Source organism: Amblyomma maculatum, chromosome 6, assembly GCF_055883805.1.
Source record: "Amblyomma maculatum isolate TAMU_Amacu chromosome 6, ASM5588380v1, whole genome shotgun sequence".
In the NCBI taxonomy this organism is placed as follows: Eukaryota; Metazoa; Arthropoda; class Arachnida; order Ixodida; family Ixodidae; genus Amblyomma; species Amblyomma maculatum.
Window position 1 is genome coordinate 39,174,199 of NC_139349.1, and position 19,836 is coordinate 39,194,034.

At 45.7% G+C, this 19,836-nt stretch overlaps 1 protein-coding gene across 1 annotated transcript; it reads right to left on the reverse strand.

The window, feature by feature from the left end:
* Nucleotides 1-333: 333 nt before the first annotated feature.
* Nucleotides 334-19,452, reverse strand: LOC146185582 (acetylcholinesterase-1-like). Its single transcript, XM_084607866.1, has 4 exons — nt 19,434-19,452; nt 16,917-16,991; nt 8,476-10,006; nt 334-487 (listed from the first exon to the last, which is right to left on the reverse strand). Exons 1-4 carry the CDS (start codon nt 19,450-19,452, stop codon nt 334-336), a joined length of 1,779 nt encoding a protein of 592 aa, XP_084463992.1.
* Between the last annotated feature and the right edge of the window lie 384 nt (nt 19,453-19,836).

Here is a 19,836-nt window from a genome sequence, read left to right on the forward strand (position 1 = left end):
GGGGATCACAGGTTCCCAGTTCGCACAAAGCAGTCTCCAAAGCAACATTCTTTTATTCCTTACTCTTTTCGCCTCCGTTCCCCTCCCCAGCTTTTCTTTTTCGTAAGCATAATCCTATATAAACCCTGCCAGGGATGACCGCGCTGCCCGATCAAGTGAAGCCCACTTTTCTAAACGTTGGCTATAGCGCACTGAAGCTCCCGCCCAACTGTTGCACGGTTTCTGTTAACAATCAAGCGTAGGTCATAATATGACAGTTATTGAAAAATTGAGTTTTCGTGTGTATGAAGACGCGTGAATGAGGCTTTGTGTCGCCAGTTTTTTTTTATATTATTATGTGTCCCGGATGATGTGCTTCCTCCAGTACTGGCAGCTGCGTTCGTGGATGCCATTGCCGACGCGGTAGTGCCCCGGGTTCAGCTCCATGTGCAACGGGGCTTCTTCAGAATACTTGGGCCATCGCGTGCCGTTCACGATTGGCGGGATTCTGTAAAAAAAGGAAAAGAAAAGCGAACGCTAGCGCTTTAGCAAGATTTCCATTCGAGGCTAACTTGAAAGTCAAATTGCGAAGTAAATGGTGTGGAAAACTCTGGTAATATTAAAACGTATATGACTAAAAACAAAACTCCACGTGAATCTAAAGCTTGCCTTTATGTAAACGCTTTTCAGTACCTCTGCGTGATCGCACAGTGCACTTCAGAACCGCCAAGATTTACGTAACAACATTACGTTGTAGTCGCAAAGATCAGCAGACATTACAAAGAAGCTGCTGGGTTTAAAGTGATAGTTTAGAAGTGCCTTGCCAGTTCGGTCGTGTATGCTTTATGGGATGTGAAAGCGTCACAGGGTCAACGGAGCGTACGGAAGTTGAACACCATCGCCACATTTCAGGATCGCGTCTCTCGTGTTGGTTTGGTTTGGTTTAGTTTATGAGGTTTAACCTCCCAAAGCTGCTCAGGCTATGAGAGACGCCGTAGGGGAGGGCTCCGCAAATTTCGACCACCTGGGGTTCTTTAACATGCACTGACATCGCACAGCACACGAGTGGCTTGCTTTTCGCCTCCATCAAAAAGTGATCGCGGGGGCCGGGATTCGATTCCGCCCCCTTGGAAACAGCAATCAAGCGCCCTAGCCACTGCGCCACCGCGGCGCGGTTGCTCTCTTGAACACCAAAGCAACCGTGAAAAGAAGTAGTGTAATTCTCACATCCAGTGTGATATCCAAAACTGGATCCTTTTGAGACTAAAGTGAAGAAGATAAACAAAATGAGCATGAAGACGATGAGAATGATCCATGCTTAAAATCTGTCTCTTTTTAAGTCATTATCTAGTGATTCGAAGAGCGGTTGAGAAGGAAATAAAGATTGATAGATAGAAAGCGCACAGCGGCCTGTCTTACACATCGTTTTATATAAATCGAAAGAGAGATTTTTTTAGGTGTTCTTATTATGATAAAATTAAAGCCCCTTTCTACAGAAAATCCGACGAAGGCTCTCAACTCATTTTGTATGCAGTTTAAAACTGCGCATTTTACTAAGTGACATCTTTTCTGAGTTCATTTCAATGAGGACCGCAACAAAGTTCAAGCTTTTGTTATGCGGATATTGCGTAACTGTGATAGAGCAAAAATTAGCCGTATTTTTCACTTACTAAGATGCAAGCATAAAAAACGAACGCTCTGCCTTGTGTTGATCACCTCGGCGAAAATCGCATCGTTCCACTATCTCGCCTCTTCACCGCGGTAGACGCGAAAAAAAAAAAAAAAAAAAAAAAAGACACACTGCGCTATACCCACGTCGTGACAAATATCGCGCGGGATCAGCTCGTATAAAAGCCGAAAATTGAGACCGTCCTTATGTCTGTGTGTCCTAACGAGCGCTTGCTCTGTTGAAATACGGCCTGGGTCCTGCAGACATGATTTCTGTTTGCGACATCGCCGAGAAGGCGTCGACGCAACGAGTGCAATGGGGCGTCGGAGGCGATCGCGACACGTGTCATCGACGCCACGGCACGCGTGCAGCGCACGTAGATAGCTCCCAACCTGCTCCACAATCGCCGCGGGAAAAGCTTGCAAAACTTTCGCTGGGCGGTTTGAGAACTGTTGGCACAGCCAGTGCTGATCGCTGGCGTGCGACTTCTGCTTACGCTCGATAGGGAGCCGCCATTTCACCATTTTGCTTGCCTCAGCAAAAATAAATTAATAAATAAGAGCGAAATCGCAACCTTGACATTAACAGATGTAGAAAGTTCAGTTGGGTTTAATAGAAGGAAAGCAACTAAGCGCGTTTTATGTTCAAGCCTCTTCTATATTTCGCGCCATAACCCAGGGTGATGGGTAATCTTCACGGGCTCGCAAGGTGTGCTGCAAACCATGTCAAGCATAATGAAGAAAACAAATAACCAGCCAATTTCCCACGAGATTGGATACCTGCACCATTTGGCTGTCACTGAAGGTCACATTACAATCTTTTAATAGATTCTGGCTCACTGCGGCATCCTGGCCAACGAGAGAGCAGACGAAGCGGCTCGAAAAGTTCTACAACATCACAACTATAAGCGCATCTACTTCACAAAATCAGATGCGTCTCAACTCGCCAAGCGATATAGCCAGAATGAGAAGAACCGCCTCTGAAACTTGCCAAGTCATCATTAACCCTTTCTCCATTACATCGACCCACATCTCAAATCAAGATTACCACTCGGGCTTCCGCGTCATCTCGAAACAATTTATCATCGTCTCCGTCTCAATGCTGTCTTTACGAGCAGTCTACGATACCGATTCCATCAAGCAGACAGTCCGGTTTGTCACAACTGTGGCTCAACTGAGACCTCCGACTATGAGAATATTCTCCGCGAATGTCCAGCGTACGCCAACGGACTTGCGCACTATGAGCAATGCATGCAATCTGTCACCCAAGTGCCGCTCACAGTGCACTAGGTCCTTTAAGCTACTACAGACAGCAGCGCCGTGCAAAGACATTCTTACTTACCTATTTAGACGCTATTGGTATGTTAAAAAAAACTCTAAATTACTCATCTACTTGATCATCACGCTATACATGCACACTACCGGACTTCGGCTTTATTCAAAAAGCCACCCATCCATCTTCAATTACCGCACTCTTTCCTAACCTTTCTTCAGTATTTATTCCGTAGTCCCCCCCCCCCCCCTCCCCCCATGCAGAGTATCATGTCAGTGAAAATTAAAGCCGACAAAATATCTGTTTTCATTAGTCTTATTTCTCTCTGTCTCTCTCTCTCTCTCTCCTTGGGGTTTCTGAAGAACACAGCGCCGCAACACACAGTCAGAGTCTTGACAAGAGCTACCGTGTGCTGTCTGCGTTGGCGCCAAGTTCTTCTAAGAAAATATGTCCCAATTAGTCCCTGAAAGTATTACTACAAGTCATCGGGTTACGCACCATATAAAGCCTCTAATGGCTAATGTGCAGGGGGACCTAAGTAGGCGGAAGTCGCTATTTTTCACGATTTCTACTATATACGTTTTGGAAGATGCACCAATAGAAGGCTCATATTTTCGACTTAGTCTGAAATTTAATGCAGTTGATTCGGCTCCGTCATAAGGAGAGGAAAATGGCGATCAGTTCCATGCACGAACTATTTAGGTTCACCATAAGGCTTTACTAAAATGGAGGTTTTATAATTTGCGTGCATGCTCTGAATCTGTCTTCTTTTTAGCGTCTTATCAGAAATCGCGATTCAAGTGGAAACAATAGTTACAAAGCCATTGTCGCCGGCAGAGTCTACCGAAACGCTCCACATCAGCAGTGTTGGGACGTCTGGGGAACTAACAGGTATCTGAGCAGGCAAAATTTGGGTATCACGCCTACCAGCCTGAAAGTACTCCTCTGTTTTCGAAGAGCGACTGGCCTGTTTTATCAACTTTTATAACTTGCGCCATGGCTGTTTGTGTAGTTTTTGCGCGCTGTGCTTTTCTTGTCTTGCCTTTCGATGTCCAGTGTTCCGCTTTAGTGTGTCTAGTTAGAATGATCACAAACCATGTCTTACTCAGTCATCAGAACTATCCCTACCGTGCATGTCAAGCTTAGCCTCAAAGACTCTGATTAAGAAAAGACTGGAAGATTCCAGTGCACAACTGCTGCTTGAACTCTTCTCTACCTGTGGACCACTGAGGTGAATTTGACGAAGAATTTAAGTATTTTACTTATATGCCATAGAGATAATGCACAAAATTTAGAAAAAAGCTGCTCGTTCATCCAATGCATCCGAGCGGATACCGCGTGATTTCCGCCATCATCATAATGTTTGATGATTGTTAGATGATTTATACTCTTAAATCTGGCCGATGAATAAGGTTTGAACCTGGCAACGTAGATCGCGGGAAGTTGGCGGCCTGCATTAAACTGGTTGGTGGCGGCTAATGTAAACAACGGTAAAATCATCACGCCCGAAACATTTCTGATGGTATGTGGCGTTGCGTATCTGCTGTAACGTCATATAGGTGCCAAACTTCTTCTGTGTTGTCTTAAAGTTAGCTAACCCTGTGGTTGTTACGCGCTTCCAAGCATTTCGTCTGTCGAGCACACAGGCATCTGCTCTGTTCCCTGGCTTATTGTGGATGATCAGCGCTCCGTACAGCAAACGTCAAAGGGGGCACGCGTGTGTGTTTACTGTTCACTTTATTTGCCCTGTGTTGTTTTACAAATGACAGTTGAGATGCTGCGAGCAGACAAGCGCGTTAAACCTGTGGCACTGAACTACTTGCACAGCTGCTCCTATAAGGAAATGAGCAAATAAAAACGTTCAGTTCGCTTGATGTCATTTGTCTCGGAAATGTTTTCTTTGTCACGCCTTGCAGTCCATAGTTCACGCATAGCTGTCGTTGTGGAAGGTAAAACATGTCATGAAATTTGCAAATGTAAGTGTAATGTTACGCGTTTACTCATACGAGCGTGAGGCAATATGCCGGATCGTTTTGAAGCTTTTGCGTTGCATGACGGTTCCATCACGGTGCATGAGAGCGCAAGCTGCTGTTTGTTACGAGCGGCTTCTTATTTTAAATGCTTGATCTTGCAACCGCAAGCTGAAGGGATACTCAAAAACCCAAATTTTAAACGACACTCAAATAGCGTCTGCTCGCGAACATGTTTCAGAATCGTCTTATTTAAACTCCTCATGCTTAAAGGCTGAATCGCATGCACGCGAAAACTCACGCGAACGCGACGGCGGCACGCGGCGCGCGAAGCCTTCGCGCGAACAGAAATGCATGTGTCGCTTGGCTCGTCGCTCGGATTTGCCGAAATAGAAAATTTCGCTCGTTCGCCCGGAAGTAACCGTACGTCACTGCCGCTCATTTCGCATGCTTTCTTTATTTTGCTGTGTTGCATTGTGATTGTGCATTACCGCGTAAACATTTCGCTTTGTACGAACAATGGTGGATAGCCAAGGATTCAAAGAACGTCTAATCGCAACCGAAACAACAATAGAACTAAGGGGTCACGTGACTATTCGTGCCGATTACAGTGCAAGTTCACACACATTCGATACGGTTTGCTGTAAATACATTTTACTTTGCCATGTTGTCGCAAAATAACGTTAATTCTTGCAATCGTTATGTCTGCTGCTGGATTTGGCAATAGTTTTGCGGTGTACTAAGGCACTATGCCAGCCAAATGCCAGCCACACAACCTACACAGAGCGTTGTCGCCGTTTCGCTCGGTTCGCGCTGTCGCGTGCACGCGTCTTCCCCAGTAGGCGACGGAGCGAACCATGATCGCTTTCGCCGCGCCGCCTTGTCGCTTCGCTCACTTTTTCGCTCACATACGTTTCCCGCTTAAACATTGTCTCAAAAGTGTTTTGAAACCTGACAAAAATGCCCAAAATTTTGTAAAGCTACGTTATCTAACGCAAGTTTTTAAAACGCCTGTCCAAACCCTGCTCACTTTTGACTTAGCGAGAAAAATCTATGCTGGCCACGATAATGAGTTTGATGATGGCGGCACAACTTGTGGGAACTTCTTTTTGATCTCAGCTTACTCCCCTGTTATATGTACCTTATCCTATTTGAGATTTTCACGACCAGTAGCGATGTTGGAATTTTGTGGTATTAACGAACTGTCACATAAGTTATAATAAAAAAAGTGATGATGAAGAAAAACTATTTTTAGGTTTAATATTACGTTTGTGTAGGTTGAGGTAACCAGAATACCTCGTCCTAACCAGTAGTGTATTGCAGTTACTAATGCGGACTGCGGGGGTTCCGCAACCACTATCGAATTTACTGCAGTTCGCGATGTCTGCTTTGACTCGACGTCACCAGCCGTTTAATAAGGGGCGGATCAGTACAGTTCAAACTTTGTGTCGCGCGTACAGGTTTTCAGCATTACTGTGACTCCCAGGAGCAATAATAATAATGCTAATCTGACTTGAAAAAGCGTTTGATCGAGTTAGGTACTAAAACTTCAATGTAGGTTCATTTGTTTGGGATTAGCTGCGTCTTTGTCTCATGCTTGATTATAAAAGGTCGTCTTTCCAAACCAATTTCCAATTTGTCCACTTTGCCCCTTTAGAAGCAACGTTACCCGTTATCTGCGTTTGGTCTCCGTTATCTCTAAGTCATTATTGAAGTCCTTTGAGACAAAAAGTTTGAGAACTGCTCTAATACTACATTATATAGATTAACTTATAATCCCACTACACAGCCTTTGCAAGATCGCAGACGGAATTGTACTTCAATCTGCTGTTTCTACAAAATTCTATTCCATCCTTATGATTGTTCATCTTAAAGAGGCGCATGGCCAAACAGACTTCCAACCACAGTGGCACGCCCTAATAACGATGGGCTCTATCTTGCTTCCATTCATGATGTTTTTTTTGTTTTTTTTTTTTTTTAGCGCCCGTGTATTATTCAGCCATATATGCCATATTACTTTCTTAAGGCTTTGTTAGGGTTTAGTTGTTGACAGTGCTAAAACTTCTTTACCAGGAAGTGTCTTGTTATGAACTGGAGTTTGCACTGCTTCCTGTAGGCTTTTTATATAGCTCAAGTAGATAGAACATTATTCCAGTGATAATAATAGAACTTTTGAGGGAAAGAAGTAGTTGTGACACAAAGATTTTTTACAGACTTCTGAACTATTAGTTTGTGGAAAGATCTCCAAATATTCTTACGTTCAAGACTTGTTTTTGTCCTCATATCACGAAATTCGCATATTTCAGCTCATTAATTTTATACTTTTGACTATGTGTAGTATCTTTACCCTAATTTTGCCTTTCCAGCTAAGATGTTTGCACAATTTACTGATAGCTACGGTAAACGGAGTCTTGGCCTAAGAGGTCCACTTCTAGGGTTTTGTCTATCCACCATTCACTTATTAATACGTAAGCGTTAAGTGTCTACGTTTGAGGTTTGGCATCGATCCCCAAAAAGTTGTGTGCATAATTTTCTTGTAATCGAATGAGTTACCAATAAACAAATGATTGGACTAGATGGAAGAAGGAAAATCTCGTTTGGGGAATCGTATGGGTAAAATTGGGTAATTATGTAATTAAGTATAGCCAAAAAGTCAATTGAAATAGCCGCGCAGCGTAATGGCGACGCCCTAATGTGACGTCACACTTCTATTCACGTGATGTATGGTCGGGTCACGTAACATGTGGCAAGGGTCATCTGACCGGAAGTGTGACGTGTCTGGATGTGTTTCTTGCGATTGAAAGCTGGGCATTTGAGAAAAAAACAACAGAAATAAAATGAGTAAAATTGATCAGAAAATGTATAAAGTGTTGTTTAATCGAGGAGAAATAAGAAAAAACAAAATAGTGTCGTCAACGGCGCAGCTGCTATCCTAATTTCTGCAGTGTGAAATCTCTACACGGGGAGCGCGATATGCCATGTGCAACAACAACGCTCACGTTTACGCATTTCTCCACTGCAGATTCTGCAGTGCTCTCGGAAGTTTTGGAAAGGCGGACAACAGGAGGTTAGGATAAAAAAAAAAATGTAGGTTAACATTTCTTGCAGTCACACAACAGGGCGTAAGGTTTATAAATGATCCATTTGCACTAAAGATTTTAAATTTCTTTGAGGTTTGGCGAGGAATTGGATGCGAAAGCCATGGTTTTTGGTACAAATAAGTCAAATATGGGAAATAACGACTGTAAAGCCAGAACCGACCTCTATTTTCTTTTCATCGTTTATCTGCTGCTATTTATGTAACCGACTGCTTAACAGCCTCTCAATCTTTGTCCTCGGTTTGGTACACACTGTTGAGCTCTAGCTGATGTAAATTAAAAGCGAAAAAACATCGCAACTATATGAGAGTATTGACGATATGCTGGGATGTCTGGCAAGAAGTGACACTGATAGGAAGGATATGTAATAACCTGAATAAACGTACAGGCTTCGATTCCAAATCGAAAAATCTTGATGCATGAATATCCCGTCAAAGTATGTTCATCATCGCGGTGAAAAATAAAAGCAAGTCGTTCGAGATCTCACCCGTTTTTGGCGAACGTTATCCAGATGTTCATCAGCGCCTTGCTGAAGTTGATTTCTTCATCCGGGTAGTGGTAGTCACACCAGAATGGCATACCGACAACGAATGGGAACTCCTCAAAATGGGCCACGCCCATCCATTCCGCCATGCTGCTGCGAGCGGAGCGGTACGTGTAATAGTAGTGGTAAACATCTCCGCCCCTACGAGACACGGCCTTGGCGAAGTAGTTAACGGGGCAGGTGAAAGCGTAGTCACCGACGGCGTCCGACGCAGCTCTCAGCACTGCCGATGTGTTGGGGTTCTGCAAGTGGTTAAAATAAAAGTCCCTCACCCCGGTTGGCGTTTTGCCCATGAGGTGCTGGAACACGAAGATTAGGTAGAAGCTCGCTTCATCCTTCGACAGCGTGACGACTCCACTGTGAGGAAATATCTCGGGGAGTGTGCTGGTGAGGAAGACAGAGCCCTCGTCTCTGTTGGTGCCCACCAGTACGGGCGTGCTGCTGTCAAAGTCACCGCTTTCGAAGCTCTTAACAGGGTCCTGTGGCAGAAAATCATCGCCGTAGCTAGGAAAGAACATGGTTGAGTGCTTCTTACCGTAGAGTTGTTGAACCGCATCCAAAATCGCCTCTCCTGACACATTGTTTCGCAAGCACTGTATGACGGCCTTATAGTCCTCCTGAAATCTTGATGTCGGTTCAGCGCAGCCGACTTGTCTGGCTATGTCCATTATCTTCTGAGGCCCGCTGTCGGTGTTGTCACCGATCCTCCAGTAAGGACTGCCGCTCTGCATAATAACCCTCCGGGCGATGCCTCTGGTGAGTGGCGACACCAGGAAATAGCCCACCGACACAGCGCCGGCGCTCTCGCCGAAGAGCGTAATCTTTTCGGGGTCTCCGCCGAAGGCCATGGCATTCTCCTTGATCCACTTTACGGCGAGGAGAGTGTCGTGAAGCCCCTGGTTACCTGGAGCATCGGGTACCTTGCCGTTCAAGAAGCCGAAAGCGCCAATCCGGTAGTTGAAGCTGGCGTAGATCAGGTTACCGCGGGATGCCATGACACCGCCATCGTAGACGTCCCAGTCGCTGGAACCGACACTATATCCGCCTCCGTAAATATTTACCATTATGTTTTTCAAGGAGCAGTTGCAATCCTCCTGAGAGCAGGGTGGGGCCCAAATGTTCACGTAGAGGCAGTCCTCGGACGCGGGCAGTTTGTTCTCCGCCCAAGATACGGGAAATGGTAGTGGCGACTGCAGGCACGGCGGCGGAAGCCGGGTCGCGTTGCGAATTCCACTCCAGGGTTTTACAGGGACAGATTTCTTAAAACGCAGCTCTCCCACGGGAGGTTGCGCATATGGTATTCCGAAGAAAGTGTCGACGGGTCTTCCCATGATCATCTGTGTGCTCCCGCGCAGGATGCCCGACTTTGTGTAGGCCAACATATCCTCAGATGGCGGTTCCTGCCGCACGCAAGACGAGAAGACCGGATACAGAAGTAATAGTAGAGCAGCCTTGTCCATTGCTAAAGGAAAACCTGAAAAAGAAAAATGCAAAGAATTATTGTGACATCGATATTTTTTTGATATTTTGATATATTCACTTCCTAGCAATTTTTTTTTTTCCTATTTACTACCAAGCATGTCAGTCTCAAGCTATCCTGACGGCTTTAATGCCCTTATTCTCACTCATATTTTTTATCACTAGTCTAACTCCTTAGAGCATAAGAAGGCTGGCTAAATTATTTCTCAGTATTTTGGTTATGTGGTTCGTTCGTTCATTCATTCATTCATTCATTCATTCATTCATTCATTCATTCATTCATTCATTCATTCATTCATTCATTCATTCATTCATTCATTCATTCATTCATTCATTCATGAAAGACCTTCAAAAGCTTACCTAAGGTTGCTGTCAATGAACGCCAGTATTCTTTTAGTAACCGTTAAAGAAAGGTTTCACAATCTGCAGTAGTTTGCAGTTTTTGCTTAGTTCGCTATGTTTCAATCTAACCTTCACTCATCAAGAAATTTGATACGTTACGCGCTTCTTCCTGCCTATTTCCGTTTTCAACTTACATCCATATGTTTAGCTCAAGTTAGCCAGTAATTAATGAATTTTCGGCGTCTGTGAGGACAGAAAAAAAAATGACATCACATGTGTTGTTGGACGTCTCAAATCTACGCGTAGGTTACACGCTGCGGTCATGGTCAGACTCGCAGCTTTGAGGTCAAAAGCCGGATGCAAAAGTCATTTGTACACCGAGGCGTGTGACAAAACTAAACAGATACATCACAGTGAAACACGAATGTCCTTCGGTCGTGAACATGGTTCGCATGCATCGTCGGGTATGTCACTGCAACACCTCAAAAGTATGCAAACATTGACGTGAGGGGCGGAATAGCCTAAAAACATAAACTGGATGTTTCAGAGAATCCGTGGTGAACCTCTGTATTGGTCGAAACACGGACATATTCGGTGCGCATTTAATAAGTGTGACCATATGCGTCTGGAAGTCACTACAAAGGTGCGCATACATTTGCAATGTTTACGCAGATGAATCAAAATGCATGTTTTTCTGGTTATTGTGAAAGCTAGCGAAGCTTTCGCGCTACCAGATCTTTCCTCCTTTGGTGCACGTGCGTATAATCGTATAATCAGTCCAGCGAGTAAAAGGGTGAGGTTTTAGCTATTCTGAAAGGCACGCTGAAAATTTGCATACTGAAAATGATTTTTAGAACTAGCTTTATATATACTAGTAACGAGCACACATCCACGCTCCGCAGCTTCTTTTGCTTACTGAACGCGAGGACAGAAATGTTCGTTGAGACGGTGTCCTCACTAACATGAACTTCGCACGTGTCATAATAATTACAATCGCATGCCACTTTAATCATGTTCGCTCGACTGCACAGATATACAGTGGCTTAACGGACATCTACAGTGCTTGTCTAACGAATGTAAAAACTCGATCTCAACGGGGGTGGAAGGAGGGGGGGGGGGGGGGGGGGGACTACCAGTAACGTTGTCGGTGGCATCACTAATCGCGTTTATAAGCGATGGAAGTGCAACTGAATTCGTCCAGGGCACATCAAATATGCGCCTACACAAACCAGAAAACCGGTTTCTAGGGAAAAAAATAGGAGGCGCGTTAAAACGCTTTAAATATCCTTTATGAACTGTATTAATTATGCGACAAAGTGGAACAGAGCACAAGGTGATAGTAACTTAACCTGATAGATAGTACTGATAAAATATTACTGTACTTGATAGGGCAGTGACCTGAAAGCTCACCTGCGGTCTCTTTGACAGAAAGGAGCTTTCCTCCCAGCTCGTTCAAGGACGCCGCGTGCGCGTATGGGCCGCCAGCGCGGCCGCTCGACCACGCGGCTGGCCAAAAAAGAAGACAGGACCTATCTAGGTTAGTTCCTATATATACGCGCGCCACCTTGAGATTGGTCCGACGCGTTCCCTTGTCAGCATTCATGACCTAAATCCGTAGGGGCCAGCGAAAGTGTTCTTTCTTCCTCTTGCGTTATAAAAATATAAACACTGAAATAAAGTGCTTACGGGCACTCTCGAATGTGTTTTTTTCTTCCCCCTTTAGCTCCCGTTTTATCGGCCACGAGCGTGTACCGACCTTCATTGCTGCTGTGACGGCGTAGATGTTTCAGCGGTCAATGCCAGGGCCATTCAGAATCTGCTAATTTGGCTATCTAACCTATGTTAATCCTTTTCTGAAGAACTGATCACAGCGAGAAAAGAGCCAAGATCAGGGTTCGTGTACATAAAACTGTAGCGATGTAATTTAGCTCTTCGAGAGTCTGGTGCCGATTGCTCGTAGTTGATACTTACATACATGCACAAAATATTCAAGAATAGCGCGAACAAGAAGAAATATTTGTATTGCAAAAAATAAATTATAACCAATTTGCATACTTAATAAAATGCGAAGTATGTGCATAGCTTATCGCTACTATACTTTTCATGCATTTTACACGTCGTGCGCCGTTAGTTGCTGTATCAGAATCAGTACATTGATGTTCCCGCTGTCTTCGTAACCGTTGTATTTCAGCACGTCGAACCTGCGCCGCAGTGCCAGACGGCTCGGCTTTGTCCATTGCGACTTACAGCAAATGCGCGGCGTAGCCGCGTCCTCAGCTTTCCTTACACAATCTTCAGTGGTTCTTATTACAGATGAATGAAAATAGGCACAATGTATTGCATCCCTCTTAGGAATTCACTGCTCTGCACCCGAAAGGTTTTGGTGGGATCATAGGGAGAGAGAGAGAGATTTGAGGAGAATGTAGGGCATGAGCAAAACAGATGCTTCAGAGTTTCGGCATCACTCACATTCCGAGGAGTGAAAGAAGGTCTCCAGGACGAAGAAAGGTAATCTAAGAGCAGGGAAATACGCTTGAAGGCGAGCGCCAGTTAAGGCGCGGAGGTAAGCAGCTGCTTCATGACGCGGCGGGTGGACTGGAGCCGAGGTCCAGGGATCACCGCGCATACACGTCTGCTGTCCGTGAAGGCTAAGGAGTGACTAATGCAAGGGGAGAGATGCCGAAGTTGAGGACGCGCGAGTGACACACGACTGCTCAGCCCGGAGTAACACACGCTTGTACAACGCTGCCCAGTGACGGCCGCGATGTTCGCAACTTTGACATGCCCCATTCTCTCACTGGCTGCATCTGTGCGGCCGCTCCGCACCTTCATTGTTAAGTCGCGTAATGCGGTCATCGCCACCTTCTCTTCCTTCTCTTCAAGTTCACGGAGAGACGGACAGAAAGAGAGAGAGAGGTGCCGTATTAGAGGTCTTCGAAATAATTTCGACCACCTGGAGACCTTTAACGCCACTGATATCGCATGACACCGAATGCATTTGCGTTTCGCCTTCTTTGAAACGCGGCCGCTGCGGTCGGGTTTGAATCGGGGTACTCCATGACAACTGCGAGTGATCAACTACAAAAGTTTATTCGCAAGATTGTCCGCGAGGCTTCGTAGGCATTGCAAGACTCCTCACGGCTCGAAACAGCCCTACTCATGGACGTCCGGCACGAAGGAACATAGAATGCTTTTGTTGTTCTTGTTGCGACTGCAGGAAGAAGAAAGAGAAAAAGCACGGGCCTGCTACTGGCTCTGTAACTGAGCCCCCTCCGCTGCCTCATGCGGACAGAAGAGAAAATAGAGAAGAAAGACGCACGTCGCAACAGCCGTCGCAACAGCCGTCGTGATGGGTGCAATGACGGCCTACAACAGATACAAATCCGGTGGTACACTAGCCGCCGTCGCAAACGGCGATGACCTAGTAGTCGTAGGCCGGAAGCAGCCACTCCCCTTCTCCTCCATAGAATGCGCTTGACGCATCGCGCCTTAATGACTCCCACTCTTCCCCCCTCCCTTCCCCAATGAAAAACAATTCAACAAGCCATTTCCTTGCCGAAGAGCGCATTCCCAGACCATGACACGACGTCCAGAGTTATCGCTGCAGTTCTTTTGCCGTCCCATGGCACCCTGTCGATCCCGCTACTCTCACATGTGAAGCGCAAAGCCTATAGCTTACGGGACGAATTAAGCATTCTTCACAGCCGTCTTGTGAGAATTCCTGCGGTGGGCCAATCACGTCTTTCTGCGCTTCAATACAAGCAAACGGCTCTGCCTTGCTTTTCAGCCAACGCGCTGTTTGCAAGCCGTGGACAGCGACCCCAGGAAAGAGTGGACAGGTTTATCCATGCAGAATTAGTCCCCACATAGCTCTGAATATAACGCGTCGCGTCTCTCTGCACAGATAGGCCGAGACCGTGTCAGGCCTCCCGGCATCGTAAGAGAAATTAAAAGGAGCGGCTTTTAAGAGGTAAATAAATCAACTTTACAAAATGCCGCTCTTGCATCTTGAGAGGCTTCCTATGTTCCGGAGAACTCTGGCCTCCACCTCACGCATCGCACGCGCGTGACCAGTCTTCGCTGGTTGATCAAGTCGGCGGCAACCAGACCGTCTTCTCAGGAAGAGCGAGATGGGTTCAGGAAAGCCTTTCGTCGGCGGCACGTAACGAGCTCAAAGTGTTCAGAAGGTAAACCCGACAGCTACCGGCTAAGGAAGAAACTTGGCCACGACGACGAGCTATGAATTACCAATGCGCCTCTTCCACGACTCGAATACTTAGCGATACTTAACGAATACTTACCGACTCCAATATCAACGTGAAACACAAGAGCCAGAGTCACTGGTCATAAAGTAGCTAGCTACGACCTCAAAAATACTGGCTTCATTGTCAGATGATGGGATTGCCTGCAAATGACCAACCATTCGTTATTTAACTAGAGAAAGCGGTGGACATTTGGTACTGCAAGGTGACGCCCCAGTTGGCGAGTGGGAGTGACTTCATATTTAGAATACAGAACGCTGTGTTCTACATCTTGTCGAGTCTCGCTGTATTCTAACTTAAAAACCAATTTAGCGCGGTCCACTTATTCACAGTGTTGGAGGCTGCCTTATCAGTTATCACCAAATGAGAGCGATGCATGAAAATAGTGGCTGTCAGCAGACACATGCGCTTTCTGAGGTTCATCAGGGCGCAGCAGAAAGAACTTCACCAGATTTCTGTTGAGCATAGCTCTTCGACCTAAATGCAAAGTATGTATCATTTCTGAGAGGCCAAGGGAAACTATCACTGATCTAATAACGTTCGACAACCACTCACGGTTTTCATCCGGTAAGACGAAGTAAAAATTCTCTTGTCGCCCCAATGCCATAAAGAAAGAGAGAGGGAGAGAGTAATATAAGATTAGAAAGTCAGGGAGGTTAACTAGGCGATGCCCAGTAGGCTACCCTATAACCCAATTACACTGAAAAGATCCGATACTCTACGGCATCTAGGATATTTACGAATATTTATCCGTAACCTGGGCCCACTTGCACGAAACGATCTCAAGACTGTCTTAGCTAAATCCAGACCTAACTGGAATCTAAAGGACAGGCCGCCTAAGACTAGAGTCAAGATTGGATGTCAGTCCCGACTTGAATAATTCGCTTGTACGATTACGACTCTATTGCCGTCTTAAGATACAAGGACGTCAGGTTCCTAAGTAGATAAATTAGGAAAATACAGAGATGCGCTTGCCCTGTTCTCGCTGTAAGATGCAAACATTCAGTCAATCTTGCACTGTGTAAAATCCGTGTCATTGCTTTTTGCTCCTTAAGATTGTATTACGAGGTAAAATGCCCTAAGTGGTTGCTGAGGGCGTTCAGGGAAGCCACTCTGGTGAACACGAGCCGAACCGAAGCTTTCGGCGTTCGGAACACGAGCCATCTTAAAGAAGTCTGGTCTTACTAAAGACACCGTTTCTGTCTGGGCTTAGCTCGGACTTCATCGTGCAAGCCGGCCCTGGTCTTGGTCGCGTAGGATATCCCAGGGGACTCGGGATGCCGTTTACATAACCTCGATCAATTCCGACAACTGAAGCTACAATGTTACTAATAATCAGCAGCGCGAATAGACACGGACAACACACAACACGACAGGCGCTGACTAACAGATTTATTGAAAGCGGGGAGCAGCTTATGAACGCAAACCATAACCCACGTGACATCATGAGAACAAGAGGAACAAAATTATCAACCAAGAAACGTCATTCTTTCATTGCATCTAAAGGCCCTTATCTGAAGCGGTTTAAGATCGCTACACAGCTAAACGTATCCTGAACCGACGCACACAATGACGATAAAAATCAATGTATGGGACGCCGCGTTACCAACGATAACAAAACACAGCGCAAGCGCAGTCAAGACCAATTATCGAAGCAAAAGCAGAGTCAAAAATAAAAACAACAGAACTAACAGCTCAACGATCGAAGCAAAAACAGAGTCAAAAGTAAAAACAACAGAACTAGCAAGGAAAAAAAAAATCAGATGGAGCGAAAGCTGAGTCAAACCTAAAGGCACCGGATCGGCAGCCACGGGCACAATTAAACCATAAAAAACCAGAAGCGCGAAGACAGTGTCAAAACTACAAAGCAGAAGCGGGAACATCTCTAGCAACGTTCTAAAAAACCCAACTCCTTGTCAGAAAGAAACACTCAAAGTGTGCTGCCACATTGGTCTCCAGCCTCGGTAATCAGCAATGCCTCAATGATGACTCTTTCAATTTCAATCTGAGCCCGTATCCCTTCGCGCTGCCGATTATCAATATGTACTACCATCAACAAGCCCAATTCAAGACTTTAGCTACAATCTTGTCTTCCCCAGTTTGTTGCAACGCATTTGAGTCACCTGTGGTTGAAAGGGGTACATACAAATGTTTGCTCCCACCATAGCGCAATAACAGGATCTCCAGCATGTGAGTGCTGCAGCTGCACTGAACGCGAACAAGTGTCCCTAGATGCACTGCACCGCCGTTTGGGGTCTTGTCGCCTAACTGGAGCTAAAATCCTGCGGCTGTCGCCCCAACCTTCCCCTGACAAGAAAGACACCAAGAAACCCTGTGATGAATCATCAAAGTATTGTCGCAGATGGTCTCCACTATCTGCATGGGGAAGAAGCGGGAAGGGAAATAGCGATATAAAAGTTCTCCACGCTTACAGAGAGGAGGGTTAGTCTGTCTTATGCTTGCGATGTGTGCGGTCTGCTTTCAGGGCGCCTTTTCTGGCGCCCATCTCAGGGCATGGTAGTGACCCGCTTAGACGTGCTTGATGCTCGGCCGTTATATAAGCGTGTTTTATAGCGCTATGGAGCGCTTCTAAAGACACAAGTTTTAAATCCGGACTATAAATTTTCAGTTTGTGTCCTATGTTTCAATCAACTAGCGGTCCCCACGAACACGCCCAATGATGTCCTCTGGTCTATCGATCTTCTTATCCCATTATACCCCTCTTTTTATGCAGGTAGCCAGTGTCGCCACGTGCAATGTAGCAAAGAGGGCATTGCCAATTTAACATGCCCGCGTTTTCATTATTGTATGTTTCTTCTGTCTTTAGAACGTTTTCCTTTTTGCTCACTCAATTCCTACGTTATTCCAGGCGTGTATAGTTAATAGGAACAAAATTGCATTTAATAACTTAATGACAAAGTTGCGCCGCTTGAGGAGCCACTCCTCTGGAGAAGAGACAACAGCTTTTATCGACGAATTGGTGCTCAGAAAAGAGGAGCGTCCGCAAGACACCGTTGTCATCCTCTTCACGAAAATCACCGAATAAAGAAACGTCTAGCGAAATTTTCGCGCCAAATTCAACTTTAGACCTTCATAGTCGTACCGATAACCAAGATGAGGCTTACGACCGTCTTCGCTGATAACCATAGTCGTTTTCTTGGTCGGCGTGTTCCAACAAAAATCAATCAATTACTAGGCAGCATATTATAATTGAAGAAATATAAATCTTTGCTGTAGCCGCTACTAGGAGTTGAAGCCAGGGTTTCATGAAATTAGGTAGGAGAAAATTCTGCAGAGTGATATCCTCAGGCCACTTAAGAGCACTTGGCACCAGTTTTAAGAAAGACGGCGCATTTTTCTTCTAAAATTGATGTCTGCCGATTGAAGGGCATAACAAAGGAAGATTTCTTTCAGTGACGCTATACACACTGACTCCACTGTAAGAAATACTTGTAGCTGGAGTTCAAAAGGAGTTACAGAAAAAAAAAATAATTTTGCACTTATGGTCTGCATATAAGGGTATAACGCGATACCGGCAATGGCTGCTATCTGTGGCTTCCCTTGCGCACCCTCTTTCGCGTGCATGTACTTTGTTACTCGGTTAATCAATACTTTGTGCCTTACGTGTTCCGCACGTAGTCATTAGCGTGCATTTCTGAGCAACTACATTCTGTAAAGGATCATCCGATGTAGACATAAAGGCCCGCTTTAACCGAGCCGTACGAGCTTGCCTGTGCGGCTTACACGAGCGTCGTGCCTGACCAGAGATCCAAGAGTCGCGGAGGATTCGCTTCTCATTTCAAGGAGGCTACCTGATTGGGCTGCTTCTGATAACTCTGCCGTGTCATGAGGTCTTGTAACGTCACACAAGTTGGGGACAAATCAGTTCCGGGCCATGCTACCTGATAATTACCTCCTGCTAGGGGAATGTTTATTTTTTTCTCAGAACGCCAGCTCCGATGCCATATTTTCTGGATAACAGGGAATGTAACACTGTCACAACAAATTTAAAGTGAACGATAAAGATCGAGAAAATGTTGCCACACTCACACTTGGACTATAGTACCCTTCGTGCTAAGCGTGATGCCACTTATTCTTGGCTCCCTTCCACAACTTTCCAGCTTATAATATAAGTAGCTTTCGCGGACCTAAAATGCACACTTTGCTCAGCTTTCCTAACTGAGTCGTCTCCTTTGTTAAAAATGTGGCTAAAGACCCTTAAGGACCAAGCATCCAAATCATTTGGACTTACCCTCAAGTCGGAGACGAGTCTCGTCGTCTGCAAGGAACTCCTATTAGTGGACCACATCCTCACCACGGTTGCTCTACTTCCCACCCAGAAAAAAAGATAGGTACTATCATGCGATTTCCGCAGTTTGCAGACTAGAAAGATGTCCCCGGATTTGTGCTTTCGGGTTCCTACTATCGGCAGTTCGTGAAGGACGATTTGCGCATTTCCCAGCGCTCAGAAAGACCACATGACACTAGACGTTTCGCTCATATATGGGAAGCGCCACAGGTCTGAGTGTTCCAGGAGTTTAAAGACCACCTGCCATCGCTAAACCTCCTCATGAGCTTGGATATGTAGGGAGGCGAAGACATTCCCTGCGAGCTATACGTACCAAGACGCGGACGCCGCGAAAAGGGCCAGTACCAGGTTTAAATCTCCCTTGCCCACGGCTTTTGAATGTGGTGATGACGACCGGATGGTGGCTGCTTGCTGATTTCTTGCCTTTATTGCTGATTGCTTTTATGATGTTGTTTATCAGTTGTCTATGGGGCTTATGTCGACGTCATCACTCGGCTGAGGGAACTCACCATGGTCGGCCACCCTCATTCCAGATCAACTGCTTCTGGACGTCTTCTTTTGTGGGGGCGTCGATTGCCATCGTCACTACCAATGGGCAACACTAGGCCAATTTGTTTAACCTCAAACCCAGAATTATTTGTTGAAATAGTTCTGCATGGCCGAGTTACGCGTTTCTTCACTGATAAACATTTCCTGAACCCTGCTAAATTGGCTATAGCCCGGGGCGCTCTATTTGGTTCGCGTTCCTCTCTTCCATTGCGGAGGTGCTCAAGGTGTCATGCAATTCATCAAGTGCACTAAATTAAGTTCCTTGGCTTAACATTCGGTATTTGTCTCTTTCTTGGCGGACACATACGTATCAAGTTGCTGTGAAGAGAGAACAGGTGGTAGGCATGTTGCGCAGGAGGAGCA